We start from the raw sequence: 14,186 nt of genomic DNA, 5'->3' as shown, positions 1-14,186 counted from the left end.
GATCATCCCTAATCCAAATATGTAAAAGAAAAATGGTGGGTGTTGGGTTTGAAAAATGGGAAGTTCCTCTTAGTACCTAATCAAGACATTTAAAAATCTAAAAAAAAATAGAAATTAATATAGATCAACTATTATTCAACATTCTAGTGATTTTCTTTAATGTTTCTCTGTATCATTATTATTAGTATTATTATTTGTTGTATTTATAAAGCGCCAACATATTACGCAGCCCTGGACAATAAATACATACAATGATACAAAGGATGACAGACGTAACAAGGTTATACAACATAGGACACAGCTGTACATAGCAAACAGGGTACAAAATACAGGATCATGTGATTTTTGGCTGGTTAGGTAGGCCCAATAGTAGTAAAATATTTGACTTGGGCTAACACAAAAGAAGCTGCAGGATAATAATATATTCATTATTAAACATAAGGAACCATTGTCTTGTACATTTATAGGTCAGCAGCCTTACTTTCAAGCACTGGGATCCACTTGATGCCATTGCAGAGGAAGAGACCTTTCAGAGATGTATCCATCCAGAATTGGGACGTTTCATGGTCAGAGCAGGGGGGCTGCGGCCCTAGTGTTACTTTCATGTCAGCTTCTGGGAACAACAAAAAGAAAACTACAGCTATCTTTTTTTTAAAACAATATTTAGTTAATCACTACAGTATATGTATCTAAAAGACTCCAGGACCCTTATTCAATTCACTTTTTCTCCAAAGTTTTCTCCTAGATCATTTGTCATATTTTCTTTAAAATAACTTCACAATTGAAGAAAAGTGAGTGAAAAAGTACTATATACATTAATTTGAGTATGTTTCTGCTTGCCGGTGGTATAAAAGGCATTTCACAAGGGCATGTGAAAATATCCCCAGGAGAAAAAGGTAATAGCATGTGGGCCCAGGTAGTTTATTTACCATAATTCTCCTTCAAATTCATCACTGAACATAAGAAAATATTCTTTATATACATGCTGTGTATTTGTGCTCCTTATTTGCTTTAATAATACTATAACCAGAGGATATTCCTTTCCTAATTATTTCATAAGTAGGTCCACTAACCATAAGGGTACATCAGCTGAAGTCCATTGTCATTGGTCTTTAGTGGCAGCTCTTTCAGCACCTCAGGGATGGACAGCTCTGCCAGCCGTGGTCTGGAATTAGGACATATTGTAGACGTTGCATCGGATCCTGGCAGAAGAACAAGCTGTCTCAACAAGCCCTGGAAATCAAAACACAATCCCTTTAGTATCCTGTTCTGCAAAAGTGCTGCCTGGTTCTCTAGCTGGGAATTTTTTCTACGTTCACACAAAGTCTTTCAGAAAGAGATATAAAAATAGACATTTCTAAGGTGACTGAGCGGCAAAGACATCCTGGCTTGCTACTTAATTTGGAACGGATACAATGGATTTGATTCAGTCTTTGACCCTGTTTTACATTGAGTCAATGTTCACGGTAATCTAAAGGTGTTTTAAAATTACACTTTCCCACTTCAGAGAACTCAAAAGCTCTGTCTGCAGGTTACATTTAACTAGATTAGGTAAAAGCTGCAGCAGTAGCAGCAGGAAGCAAGCTTAAGGCAAGAAAAGGATAGTGATTAATAATATTTATATTTCTCAACTATTCAAGTAGAATTGCTCAGTATTTGTGAACATGATTATGTGCATCTGTACATTCCATACCTGTACCTTACGTTAGATACCACCAGTACTGTGTACAGTTCGTATGCCTACTAATGCTATGGATCTGATGCTATAAAGAAATACTTCACTTTCCCTGGTTTCAAATGAAGAAATCAGGAAATTCCAGACAGATTCTACTTTACATTATTTTCACCCAGCTGAGTTTTTGAATGTGAAATAGCCAAATTTAAGTTTTAGGGTTTTATATAATTAACGCCAGTACATGTTGTTCAACATTTAATAATAAAACCTATTATTCTTTATTTAATTACTTTATTAGTCAAAACTTTGCATATCTATCTATCTATCTATCTATCTATCTATCTATCTATCTATCTATCTATCTATCTATCTATATATATATATAATGTTTAGAGGTGCTTTTACTAAAATGGTATCAAGAAACTAATATTGCATGATTAAAAGGTAGTCTTTTGTGAGTATATTTAACAAATTTCACCCGAGACTGACTGGATAGCGTTGTGAATTTTCTGTTGGTTCAGCAGAGGGAACCAAAGGAAATTCATGAATTTAAAGCTGAGATCTAAGGACCTAACATTTCTCCGTATAATTCTACTATTAAGTAGTGGGTAGCTAATTTTAAGAGGGCTGAATGCTGAGAGAGAAAGAATGCTTACATCAAAGGATATTTTGGCATGTTTTGCACATGATGATGATGTTGGCATTAATGGCTGAAACCTGGTTGTAGGATTTTCTAACAAAACAACAGTCAGTGAATTGTCAACACAGTGGTTCACCGTGTCCCGAGATATTTACAGTTCAGACGTCAGCTGGAAAAAGCCTTGCCTCAATTCTGTGGTATGATCATGAAATCCTACTGACTACTTAGAACACAGAAATACAGATTCATTGCTGCAAAAATTACCTCAGTTACTGAAGCAAACCAAGATACAGCAAATTGCACAAAGATTTTATATTTTTCTGTAGAACAGCACCCCAGAAAACAAGTCTGGTAATACAGCACAGAACAGAACTATAAGTTAGGCGTCCAATGTGTCTGGCACATGCCTTATTCACCTGACTTGGATCTTTCAGATTTATTTCCCGTTTTAAAATTGCTTGAAGAGCCAGATATTTGCTTAAGATAATGATCAGTGGTGTAGCTAAGGAGATAGAGGTGAAATAGCTAATTTGGGCGGTTATTTGAATGCGCCATAGGCACCAATGTAAATAGTCGCATTAGCGTCTATAAGTGTTAATTTGGGCACCAGCAATTTTTATAGTGGGCAGTGCCAGCGCTCCCCATTTTATCATGCTTCTCCAGTGCCCAAATTAACCACTGACTGTGAATATTTACATCAGCACCTACTGCATTGCCCAGAGTAATGCTTAGTAGCAGTAGGGTTAGGTATTATTTTAGGAGGTCCGCTAGGCAAAGATTTGGGGGGTTCTTTAGGGTTAGGCATAGGTTTAGGGGGTCCTTTAGGTTCAGGCATATGTTGGGGGGTTGGTTATGGTTAAGTATTGGATGGGGATGGTTAGGGTTAGGCATCAAAGCGGGTGTTTACGTTTATAGATTGAAAGGGGTGGTTATTAGAGATGGCCGGAAAGGTTCGCCGGCAAACTGGAACCGGCGAACTTCGGTGGTTCGTGATCGCGATCTAACGCGAACTTCATGGCGGTTTGATTAGCCTCCTATACTACATCATTAGGGTTAACTTTGACCCTCTACATCACAGTCAGCTGGCACATTGTAGCCAAGCAGGCTACACTCCCTCCTGGAGCCACTCCCCCCCTTATAAAAGGCAGGCAGCGTCAGGCATTGGACTCAATCGTGTGCCTGCATTAATTAGAGAAGGGAAAGCTTCTGCAGACTCTCATAGGGAGAGCTTAGTTAGGCTCTTGTAGGCTTCTTAGCTTGCTCCTTGCTGATTCTTATTGCTAAAAAAGCACCCCTCAACAGCTCTTTTGAGAGCTAATCTTGTTCTTGTGATCCAATTTTTTTGTGTGTGTGTGTGTGTGTCCCACTGACACTTGTGTTGCATAGACAGCCTTGGTAATTCCTACTGTGTGTGCCACTGCCAGCCAGGCCCAGCACATTCAGTGACTACCTCTGTGTGTGACAGGTGCACATTGTACTACCCATCACTGCATATACCTACCTGTTGTTCACTTCAGTCAGTGCACCCACCTACCTACGTGAGCGCACGCAGTGTCACTGTGCCTGTCCGGGACCTGTCTGTGTGAGACAGGTGCACATTGTAATACCCATCACTGCATATACCTACCTGACAGTCACTGTTGTTCTATCATTGAGCTACCACAGCCCAGTGACCACATGGGCTTGAAAACCTCCACGGCCTGCACTCTGGCCATGGTGCGCACCAGTCCAGCACGGCCGTCACTACACAAACAGCTGTTTGCGGTGTGTTACACAGTGAGTTTGGTGTGTCAGTGTGAAGCAGTACTGTAATTACACTCCCTGATTGATGTATACGCATGCAAGATGTTTTAAGCAATTTAGGCCACCAATTTAGCATGCAAATGTGATTTCTGCCCTTAAAACGCTGCTTTGCGTCAAATCCAAATTTTTCCCCCGGGGACTTTTGGCGTCTATCCCACTCATCCATGCAAAAACTCAGATGTTAGACCCCTTGGAACATCTTTTCCATCACTTTTGTGGCCAGCATAAGTTTTAAAAAATCGCCTACCCATTGAAGTCTTTTGCAGTTCGCGAAAGTTTGCGCGAATCAAACTTTCGCAGAAAATCGGAGGTTTGGGCCATCTCTAGGGGTTATGTTTAGGAATCGGTAGAGGGAGGGCTTTGTGTGAGACTAAAGTGAGGTTAGGCTATAGTAAAATATCAGTAAAAAATCACCAACATGTAACTGTTGCAATAGGGGCTCCAGTGCGCAACTTTTGCCCTAATGCCATGCCACTGATTATGATGTCATTCATGCAATTGATGCTGTTTTTTTTTTTAACAAGGGCATAACTTCTTTTTGGTGGGGTTAAGGAAGTTCAGGAATCACTGTAGTAAGTGTGCTTTGAGCAAAATAAGTGCCAAGTTTAATGCTTCTACCTCTGCTGCGCCATCGCTAGATTTAGTATTTTCAGCACCTCCTCATACATATAGCTAATTATTCATGCAGCAAGTTGGGAATTAAGGGTTGTTTATGCCAAAGGGATGTTAGATATAATAAACAGTGTTCTGCTGATAGAGGTTAAAATTAAAATAACTTAAATTTGTACTACCCACAAATGGAAAAAAAAATATTGCATGCTGTAACTTGAAATGGAGTTTTTATTTTTTAAAAACAAACTACAAAATGACTTCTGGAGCACTCTGCATGGTACGTATTTTTTTAATGATAACATTTTGCTTTTATGCAGGCTCTTGTTTGAATGTTCAGTGATAAAAAAAATCTGATTGGCCAACTTTACCGGAAGCAGGAAATTTGGGCGCATGAGGCAGGTGGACAAAAAGGGCGCCGCCATTCACTCCCATAATAAATATCGTTTAATCGGTGCCCAACAGGAAAAAAGGGCGCCGGAGAAAAATAACGTTTTAAAAGCGGCGCCCGGAGACTTTTAATGTTTTATAACTGCTTCTCATGATTACACGTTATTTAATGATTTATAATTTTCTAAACATTATTTTTAAACGAAAAACAGTACAATATTTTTAAAACATTATTTATAAACGAAAAATTATAAAATTTTTCTTTTTTAAATCATTATTTTTAAACGAAAAACCGCACAACATTTTTTAAAACGTTATTAATGCTTATCACAGGGGGTCTTAGGTTTAGGCACCAACAGGGGGGTCTTAGGTTTAGGCACCAACAGGGGGGTCTTAGGTTTAGGCACTAGTGTTGGGCGAACAGTGTTCGCCACTGTTCGGGTTCTGCAGAACATCACCCTGTTCGGGTGATGTTCGAGTTCGGCCGAACACCTGACGGTGCTCGGCCAAACCGTTCGGCCATATGGCCGAACTAAGAGCGCATGGCCGAACGTTCCCCGAACGTTCGGCTAGCGCTGTGATTGGCCGAACGGGTCACGTGGTTCGGACCCGAACGCGCTCTGATTGGCCGAACTGTCACGTGGTTCGGGTAAATAAATACCCGAACCACGTCATATCTCCGCCATTTGTCTGTGGGTTTAGCTTTGGGTAGGCAGGCAGGGTAGTTCGCGCTCCAGCCACGCTAGCCAGGGTCCCCCCCAGTCATTGTGTGTCACTGCTGGGAACAGTAGTACACCGCTCGTTCAGCCACACTATATAGCATTCTGTGTACTGTTCTGTGTCTGCTGGGAACAGTGGTACACCGCTCGTTCAGCCACACTATATAGCATTCTGTGTACTGTTCTGTGTCTGCTGGGAACAGTAGTACACCGCTCGTTCAGCCACACTATAAAGCATTCTGTGTACTGTTCTGTGTCTGCTGGGAACAGTAGTACACCGCTCGTTCAGCCACACTATATAGCATTCTGTGTACTGTTCTGTGTCTGCTGGGAACAGTAGTACACCGCTCGTTCAGCCACACTATATAGCATTCTGTGTACTGTTCTGTGTCTGCTGGGAATAGTGGTACACCGCTCGTTCAGCCACACTATATAGCATTCTGTGTACTGTTCTGTGTCTGCTGGGAACAGTGGTACACCGCTCGTTCAGCCACACTATATAGCATTCTGTGTACTGTTCTGTGTCTGCTGGGAACAGTAGTACACCGCTCGTTCAGCCACACTATATAGCATTCTGTGTACTGTTCTGTGTCTGCTGGGAATAGTGGTACACCGCTCGTTCAGCCACACTATATAGCATTCTGTGTACTGTTCTGTGTCTGCTGGGAACAGTAGTACACCGCTCGTTCAGCCACACTATATAGCATTCTGTGTACTGTTCTGTGTCTGCTGGGAATAGTGGTACACCGCTCGTTCAGCCACACTATATAGCATTCTGTGTACTGTTCTGTGTCTGCTGGGAACAGTGGTACACCGCTCGTTCAGCCACACTATATAGCATTCTGTGTACTGTTCTGTGTCTGCTGGGAACAGTAGTACACCGCTCGTTCAGCCACACTATATAGCATTCTGTGTACTGTTCTGTGTCTGCTGGGAACAGTAGTACACCGCTCGTTCAGCCACACTATAAAGCATTCTGTGTACTGTTCTGTGTCTGCTGGGAACAGTAGTACACCGCTCGTTCAGCCACACTATATAGCATTCTGTGTACTGTTCTGTGTCTGCTGGGAACAGTAGTACACCGCTCGTTCAGCCACACTATATAGCATTCTGTGTACTGTTCTGTGTCTGCTGGGAATAGTGGTACACCGCTCGTTCAGCCACACTATATAGCATTCTGTGTACTGTTCTGTGTCTGCTGGGAATAGTGGTACACCGCTCGTTCGCCACTGTATAGCATTGTGCTCTGTGTCGCTTCTGGGAATAGTGGTACACCGCTCACCCGTCACTGTATAGCATTGTGCTCTGTGTCACTGCTGGGAATAGTGGTACACCGCTCACCCGTCACTGTATAGCATTGTGCTCTGTGTCGCTGCTGGGAATAGTGGTACACCGCTCACCCGTCACTGTATAGCATTGTGCTCTGTGTCGCTGCTGGGAATAGTGGTACTGTATAGCATTTCTGTACTGCCACTGTACTGCTGCCAGTCAGCGTGTACTGTAAGGATAAGTGAAATGAGGAAGAAATCCGGTGAAAGAGGGAGGGGCAAGGGAAGAGGTGTTTCCCCTGACGGTTCACGTACAGGCCACAGGGGAGCACCCAAGAAAACCCACTCAATACCGCCCATGTTGTCCAGGACAACAACCCTCACAAATCCAAAAGAACAGGACCAGATAATTACTTGGATGACCTCTCAAGCGTCCAGCAGTGGGTTAAGCAGCACCAGCACATCACGCACGAGGTCCGAGTCCTCAGCCAGTTACAAGGAGCCAGTGGGCACAAAGCTGACACAACCGGCAGCGACACCACGCACACAACTGCCAGATAACCAGTCCGATGAATTACCTCAGGACACAATGGGGTATTCGCAGGAGCTATTCCCAGCCCAACAAACTTCCACCTTTCAAAGGTCAATGGAGGAACAGCCAGAAATGTTGTGCCTGGATTCACAACCGTTAACTGTGGGAAATGCACCGCGCACTGAAATACAAGGCGAGTCCGAAGAGGACTCGGAAACCCAAATCCCAGAGCAATTTGGGCAGGAGGGGTTGCAATTGCAGGAGGTCGGCCGACAAGATCTGGAAGACGACGTTGGAGTGTGCTGCGCAGAGGTTGTTGTGGGGAGCTCTACTCCACGGCGGTGGCCCACAATGACATATGACGAGTTTGAGGAGATGGAAGAGGAGGGTATGGACAATGTGGACAGAGACCCAGATTTTGTTTGTGAACGAGAACATCGCCGTCGTAGCAGCAGCACAGATGAGTCTGTTGAAGAACCCACTGCTGCACGAGTTCGCCTTGTGCCACAAGGTAGGCGGCGCACAATTTCAGGCACCACAAGCATGGAAGTTCAAGTGAGAGGCAAAAGAGGAGCAAACAGAAATCGCCAGCAAGGAGGCAGGTGCTCCAAAGTCTGGGCTTTCTTTGAAGACTGCACTGAGGATGTTACCATGGCGATTTGCAAGGTGTGCAAGACCCGCCTGAGCAGGGGGAAAAATATTAACAACCTCTCCACCACCAGCATGAGCCGTCACATGCTATCCAAACATCCCACTCTTTGGGCAAACGCGTCAGGACAGGGTACCAGAAACAACACTGCCTCCCTTGGGTTCACCAGACCCGCCTCAGCAGCAGCAGTAGCCCAGCCATTGCGTGGTTCACAACATTCACAAACATCAGACGACGCTGACACTGTCACTTTCCGGAGTAGTGCTCTTGAGGTCTCCCAGTGTTCATCAAACACAACAACCAACAGCCCTTCCGTGTGCAGCGCTACGGTTCAGTTGTCTGTGTCGGAGATGTTTGAGCGCAAGAGGAAATTGCCAGCAAATGACCCCCGGGCCGTGGCAGTAACAGCCAGCATAGCCAAGCTTCTGGCCTGCGAAATGCTGCCATATCGATTGGTGGAGACAAACAGCTTCAAGGGCATGATGTCAGTGGCCATCCCACGTTACGTGGTTCCCAGCCGCTACCACTTTGCACGCTCTGCAGTGCCTGAGTTGCATGAGCACGTGGTCAGCAAAATAACCCGAAGCTTGAAGAATGCCGTTGCCTGCAAGGTTCACCTCACCACTGACACCTGGACGAGTGCGTTCGGCCAGGGTCGATACATCTCCCTTACCGCGCACTGGGTGAACCTTGTGGAGCCTGGCAGCGATTCCTCACCTGCTACGGCACGGGTGTTGCCCACGCCACAAACAGCTGCACCGCCGTCCCTCCCACTGGATAACAGCAGCACCTACCTCTCTGACTCCTTCTCCTCCAACGCATCTCAAAGCTGTACCTCATCCGGAAACGCTAACCCAGCAGCAGTAGGATCGTGGAAGCAGTGCAGCACAGCTGTTGGCATGCGTCAGCAAGCGTTGCTGAAGCTGATCTGCCTTGGGGATAAGCAGCACACAGGGGAGGAAATTTGGAGGGGAATAAAGGAACAGACGGATTTGTGGCTGGCACCGCTGGACCTGAAACCGGGCATGGTTGTGTGTGATAATGGGAGTAATCTCATTCGCGCTTTAAGGTTGGCTAAGCTGACACACATCCCTTGCCTGGCGCACGTGATGAACCTAGTAGTTCAGCGGTTCCTGAGGACATACCCAGGCGTGCCCGATCTGCTGTTGAAGGTGCGTCGAGTGTCCAAACATTGTAGAAATTCCAGTACTGCTTCGGGGGCACTCGCCAAGATGCAGGAGCGCTTCAATCTCCCCCACCATCGCTTGCTGTGTGATGTCCCTACGCGCTGGAATTCTACGCTGCACATGCTAGCCCGCTTTTGCGAGCAGAAGAGTGCAGTGGTCCAGTACATGATGGCGCAGTACCGAGGCGCATCCGGCCAGCTGCCAAGCTTCTGTGGATCCGATTGGGCAAACATGTTGGACCTCTGCCAAGTCCTCCAAAATTTTGAGCAATCCACGTTGCTTGTGAGCAGTGACAACTCTTCAGTCAGCATTACCATACCACTGCTGTGTTTACTGAAGAGGTCGATGTTAAAAATCAAGGAAACAGCTGTCATGATGCAACTGGGGGAATCTGAAGGAGAAAACGATCAGCGTGATGGTACCAACATCAGGCCATCCGCCTCAGGGAACGCTGGCCCCAGCAGCTATGACGAAGAAGAGGAGGAGGAACAGCTGGAGTTGGAGCAGGAATTTCATGCCACCACTGACGAGGGCCAGAGCGGTGCACGTTGGACTTCCACAATTCAACGCGAATGGTCAGCAGAAGCAGACCAGGAGGAAGGTGACGACTATGATGCATCACAACAACTATCACAACGCTCACAAGAGGATGATGAGGATTCTGGTAGGACTCTGGCACACATGGCTCAATTCATGCTAGACTGCATTGAACGTGACCCACGCATTGTGCGCATTCTGGACAACACCAATTACTGGGTTTATACCCTTCTGGATCCACGGTACAAACACAATGTTCCAAAACTGCTTGAAGAAAGAGTCAGACAGGTCAAAATGGAAGAATACCAGCAGGCCCTTGTGGAGACTTTAGAGAGGAGATTGACATCCTCCCCCTCCTCTAGCCAGTTGTACGCAGACAGACTGACTTCCGCAAACCCAGGACGACCAGGAGGGCAGCAAACAACGCAAGCCGCAGCTAGTACCCAAAAGGGAATGGTATCGGCAGTGTCCTTGGAGTGGGAAAATTTTCTGACACCCATGCAGCCGCAGCCCACTGAACAGCAAGCGTGCAGATCCACCTCCAACACCGATCGCCTGGAGAAGATGGTCAAGGACTACATGTCAGATGGCGTAGCTGTGTCGAACCATCCATCTGCACCCTTCAACTATTGGGTATCAAAGCTAGACACCTGGCACGAACTGGCAATGTACGCAATAGAGGTGCTGGCTTGCCCGGCAGCCAGCGTTATGTCGGAACGCTGTTTCAGTGCTGCCGGAGGCATCGTCACAGATCGGCGTATCCGCCTCTCTACAGAAAATGCAGACCGTCTGACTCAAATTAAAATGAATCAATCCTGGATTGGAAATGACTACGCAACACTCCAGGACCCCAACCAAGTAACATGACCAATGAACATCTGGGATGGTGTTGCGTTTCCGGGCCCTGTTTATTGAACCTCTCATCTGTATTACATTTATGACTGCATGGCGGCAAAAAGCATTGCTGCTATATCCGCACGCTTTTTGTCCACATGCAAGGCCTGGGTTGTTGTGTCTCACAAAGCGTGGCCTTCTCCTCCTGCGCCTGCTCCTGTTCCATCACGTCTGCTGCTGCTGGGTTAGCGTTGCCGCGTGGTCCCTGTTTATTGAACCACTTATCTTTATTACATTTATGACTGCATGGCGGTACAAAGCATGCTATCCGCACGCTTCTTGCCCTCATGCAAGGCCTGGGTTGTTGTGTCTCACAAAGCGTGGCCTTCTCCTCCTGCGCCTGCTCCTGTTCCATCACGTCTGCTGCTGCTGGGTTAGCGTTGCCGCGTGGTCCCTGTTTATTGAACCACTTATCTTTATTACATTTATGACTGCATGGCGGTACAAAGCATGCTATCCGCACGCTTCTTGCCCTCATGCAAGGCCGGGGTTGTTGTGTCTCACAAAGCGTGGCCTTCTTCTCCTCCTGCGCCACCCTCCTCCTGTTCCATCACGTGTGCTGCTGCTGGGTTAGCGTTACCGGTCCCTTTTCCTGGAACCTCTTATATGTATTACATTTATGACTGCATGCCGACAAAAAACATGTTACCTGTGCAAAGAAAACAGACATTTCCCGCATTTAAAAGACAGTTTTCCCTTTGAAACTTTAAAATCGATTTTCTCAAAAACTATAAGCTCTTTTTGCTAATTTTTTTTTTCTTCTTGTACCCACTCCCAAGGTGCACATACCCTGTAAATTTGGGGTATGTAGCATGTAAGGAGGCTTTACAAACCACAAAAGTTCGGGTCCCCATTGACTTCCATTATGTTCGGAGTTCGGGTCGAACACCCGAACATCGCGGCCATGTTGGGCCTGTTCGGCCCGAACCCGAACATCTAGATGTTCGCCCAACACTATTAGGCACCAACAGGGGGGTCTTAGGTTTAGGCACCAACAGGGGGGTCTTAGGTTTAGGCACCAACAGGGGGGTCTTAGGTTTAGGCACCAACAGGGGGGTCTAGGGGTCAGGGGTAGGTACAGGGAGGGTTACTTAGTATTTTTTTTTTAAACGTTATACGTTTCACTTTTTAAACGGAAGATTAACGTTTTTATAATTGTCGATTTCATACACATTATTTAATGATTTATAACTTTATAAAACATTATTTTTAAACGAAATATAGCACAATTTATTTTTTAAACGTTATTCATGCTTATCGTTTAAAACCGTGCGCCCTTTTTTCCCGGCGCCCTTTTTTAACGTACGCAAATTTACCACTTACTGGAAGTACGAGAGCTTACTTGCATAATTTGTTCAGAGCATTCAACAATCTATTGGACTCCATACTACGTGGAAGAGGTAAAACTGACAAATCAAAATTGGATATATAGTATGTATGCACCTTTAGATATAACAAACATGTTCTCATCTTTTGTTAGGAACACCAGGAACTGTATGTTTCTGCTGTGCATTCTAAGCCTAGTACACGCATCCAATGTTTGGAAAGTTTTACCACTTCCATGTAGTATGAGGTCCAACAGATTTTGAATACTGTGGGCAAACTGTGTAAGTGAGCTCTCATATTACATAAAGGTAGTAAAATTGACCAGAATTGGATGTGTGTATGCACCATAAAGCTTGTACGCTAGTGATGAGCCAACATTCCGCATTTTCGTAATCACAATAAGGAATATTATTATAAATTTTATTATCATAATTATTACAAAATGTGTAAATCGTAATTTCATAATTCGCAATTTAGTGTCGTAATTTTGTGTCGTCATTTCAGGTTAAATCGTAGTGGGACAGCACGGTGGCATAGTGGTTGTACTTTATTTGTTCTCCCCGTGTCTGTGTGGCTTTCCTCCTGGCAATCCAGTTTCCTCCCACATCCCAAAAACATACAGATAAGTGAATAGGCTTCCCCCTAAATTGGCCCTAGACTACTATACATGCACTGCACGATCCATACATAGACATGTGACTATGGTAGGGAATAGATTGTGAGCCCCTCTGAGGGACAGTTAAGTGACAACACAATACTTAGACAATATACTCTGTACAGCGCTGCAGAAGATGTCAGCGCTATATAAATAATAATAATAAAAAATTTGTGTTTAATATTATTACTCGTAATGTCATCATTTCTTGTAAAACAAGAAAATTACACAAAATTGCAGGTAATACACAATCGTAATTTCATGTTTTACACAAAAATTCATGTCATGATCACAAAAATTTTAGTAATCATGAAAAATAAATCACGAAAATTATTGTAATTACAAAAACGGTCGTAATTATGAGAAATTTGTGTATGGTTGTAATTATGTGAAATTTCGCATCATTTACCATGATTACAATTTTTCCATTATGACTGTAATCGTAATTACGAAAATAACCTGAAATTTGGCACAGCACAATCATCACTACTGCACACACATTCAGTTGTTGGCCAATTGTACCCCCTCCACAGAGTTTGAGAGCTTACCTACACTATCTGCTCATAGTATCCAAAATCTGTTGGCCCTCATACTATATGGAGGTGGTACAATTGGCCAGTCATTGGCCCTTCAAAATTAGGTGTGTGTACTAGGCTTGTGCACACATCCAATTTAATGTTAACAATCTGTTGGCCCTCATGCTACATGGAGGAGGTAAAATTGGCCAGTGATTGGCTAATCAAAATTAGATGTATGTACCAGGTTTTAAACAAATCCAATTTTGATTTCCCAATCAGTAGCCAATTTTGCCACCTCCATGTAGCATGATGGGTTATCTACACAATCTGTTCATAGTTTTCAAAATCTGCTGACCCTCATACTATATGGAGGAGGTAAAACTGGCCATTCAAAAGTGGATGTGTACAAGGCTTAAAGAGACTCAGAGACGAGTAATGAGGTTTTTTTTTTATTTTTACTTACCCGAGGCTTCCTGCAGCCCCATAAGCACGGATGCGTCCTCCTGGTGGTCTCCCGTTCAGCCACGGTGAGTCCCGGTAACGGGTTCAGTTGAAGCCAGTCTGGATCTTCTTCGCATGCGCGGAACTACTGCACAAGCACAGTAGACCCAGGCTGCCGTCACTGAGCCTGTTACCGGGGCTCACCGCTGCTGAACGGGAGACCGCAGGAGGACGGCGAAGGAATGCATTCGTGCTTATGGGGCTGGAGGAAGCCCTGGGTAAGTAAAAAAACCACCTCATTACTCGTTCTGAGCCTCTTTTAGACTTTGGATGACCCCTGCAC

General features: G+C 44.8%; 1 protein-coding gene across 1 annotated transcript in view; it reads right to left on the bottom strand.

The window, feature by feature from the left end:
• The window catches only part of TSPEAR (thrombospondin type laminin G domain and EAR repeats), a 225,684-nt gene that overhangs the window by 101,207 nt on the left and 110,291 nt on the right, over positions 1-14,186 (bottom strand). The window contains exons 5-6 of the mRNA XM_068245224.1: positions 1,074-1,233; positions 482-613 (exon numbers count right to left, since the gene is read on the bottom strand). Coding sequence (XP_068101325.1) covers positions 482-613; positions 1,074-1,233 — 292 coding nt within the window. The remainder of the gene's footprint in view (positions 1-481; positions 614-1,073; positions 1,234-14,186) is intronic.

The sequence above is a fragment of the Hyperolius riggenbachi genome, chromosome 7, assembly GCF_040937935.1.
Source record: "Hyperolius riggenbachi isolate aHypRig1 chromosome 7, aHypRig1.pri, whole genome shotgun sequence".
NCBI classification, from domain to species: domain Eukaryota; kingdom Metazoa; phylum Chordata; class Amphibia; order Anura; family Hyperoliidae; genus Hyperolius; species Hyperolius riggenbachi.
The sequence above is the reverse complement of the archived record's forward strand: the minus strand, read 5'-3'. Positions and strand labels throughout refer to the sequence as shown.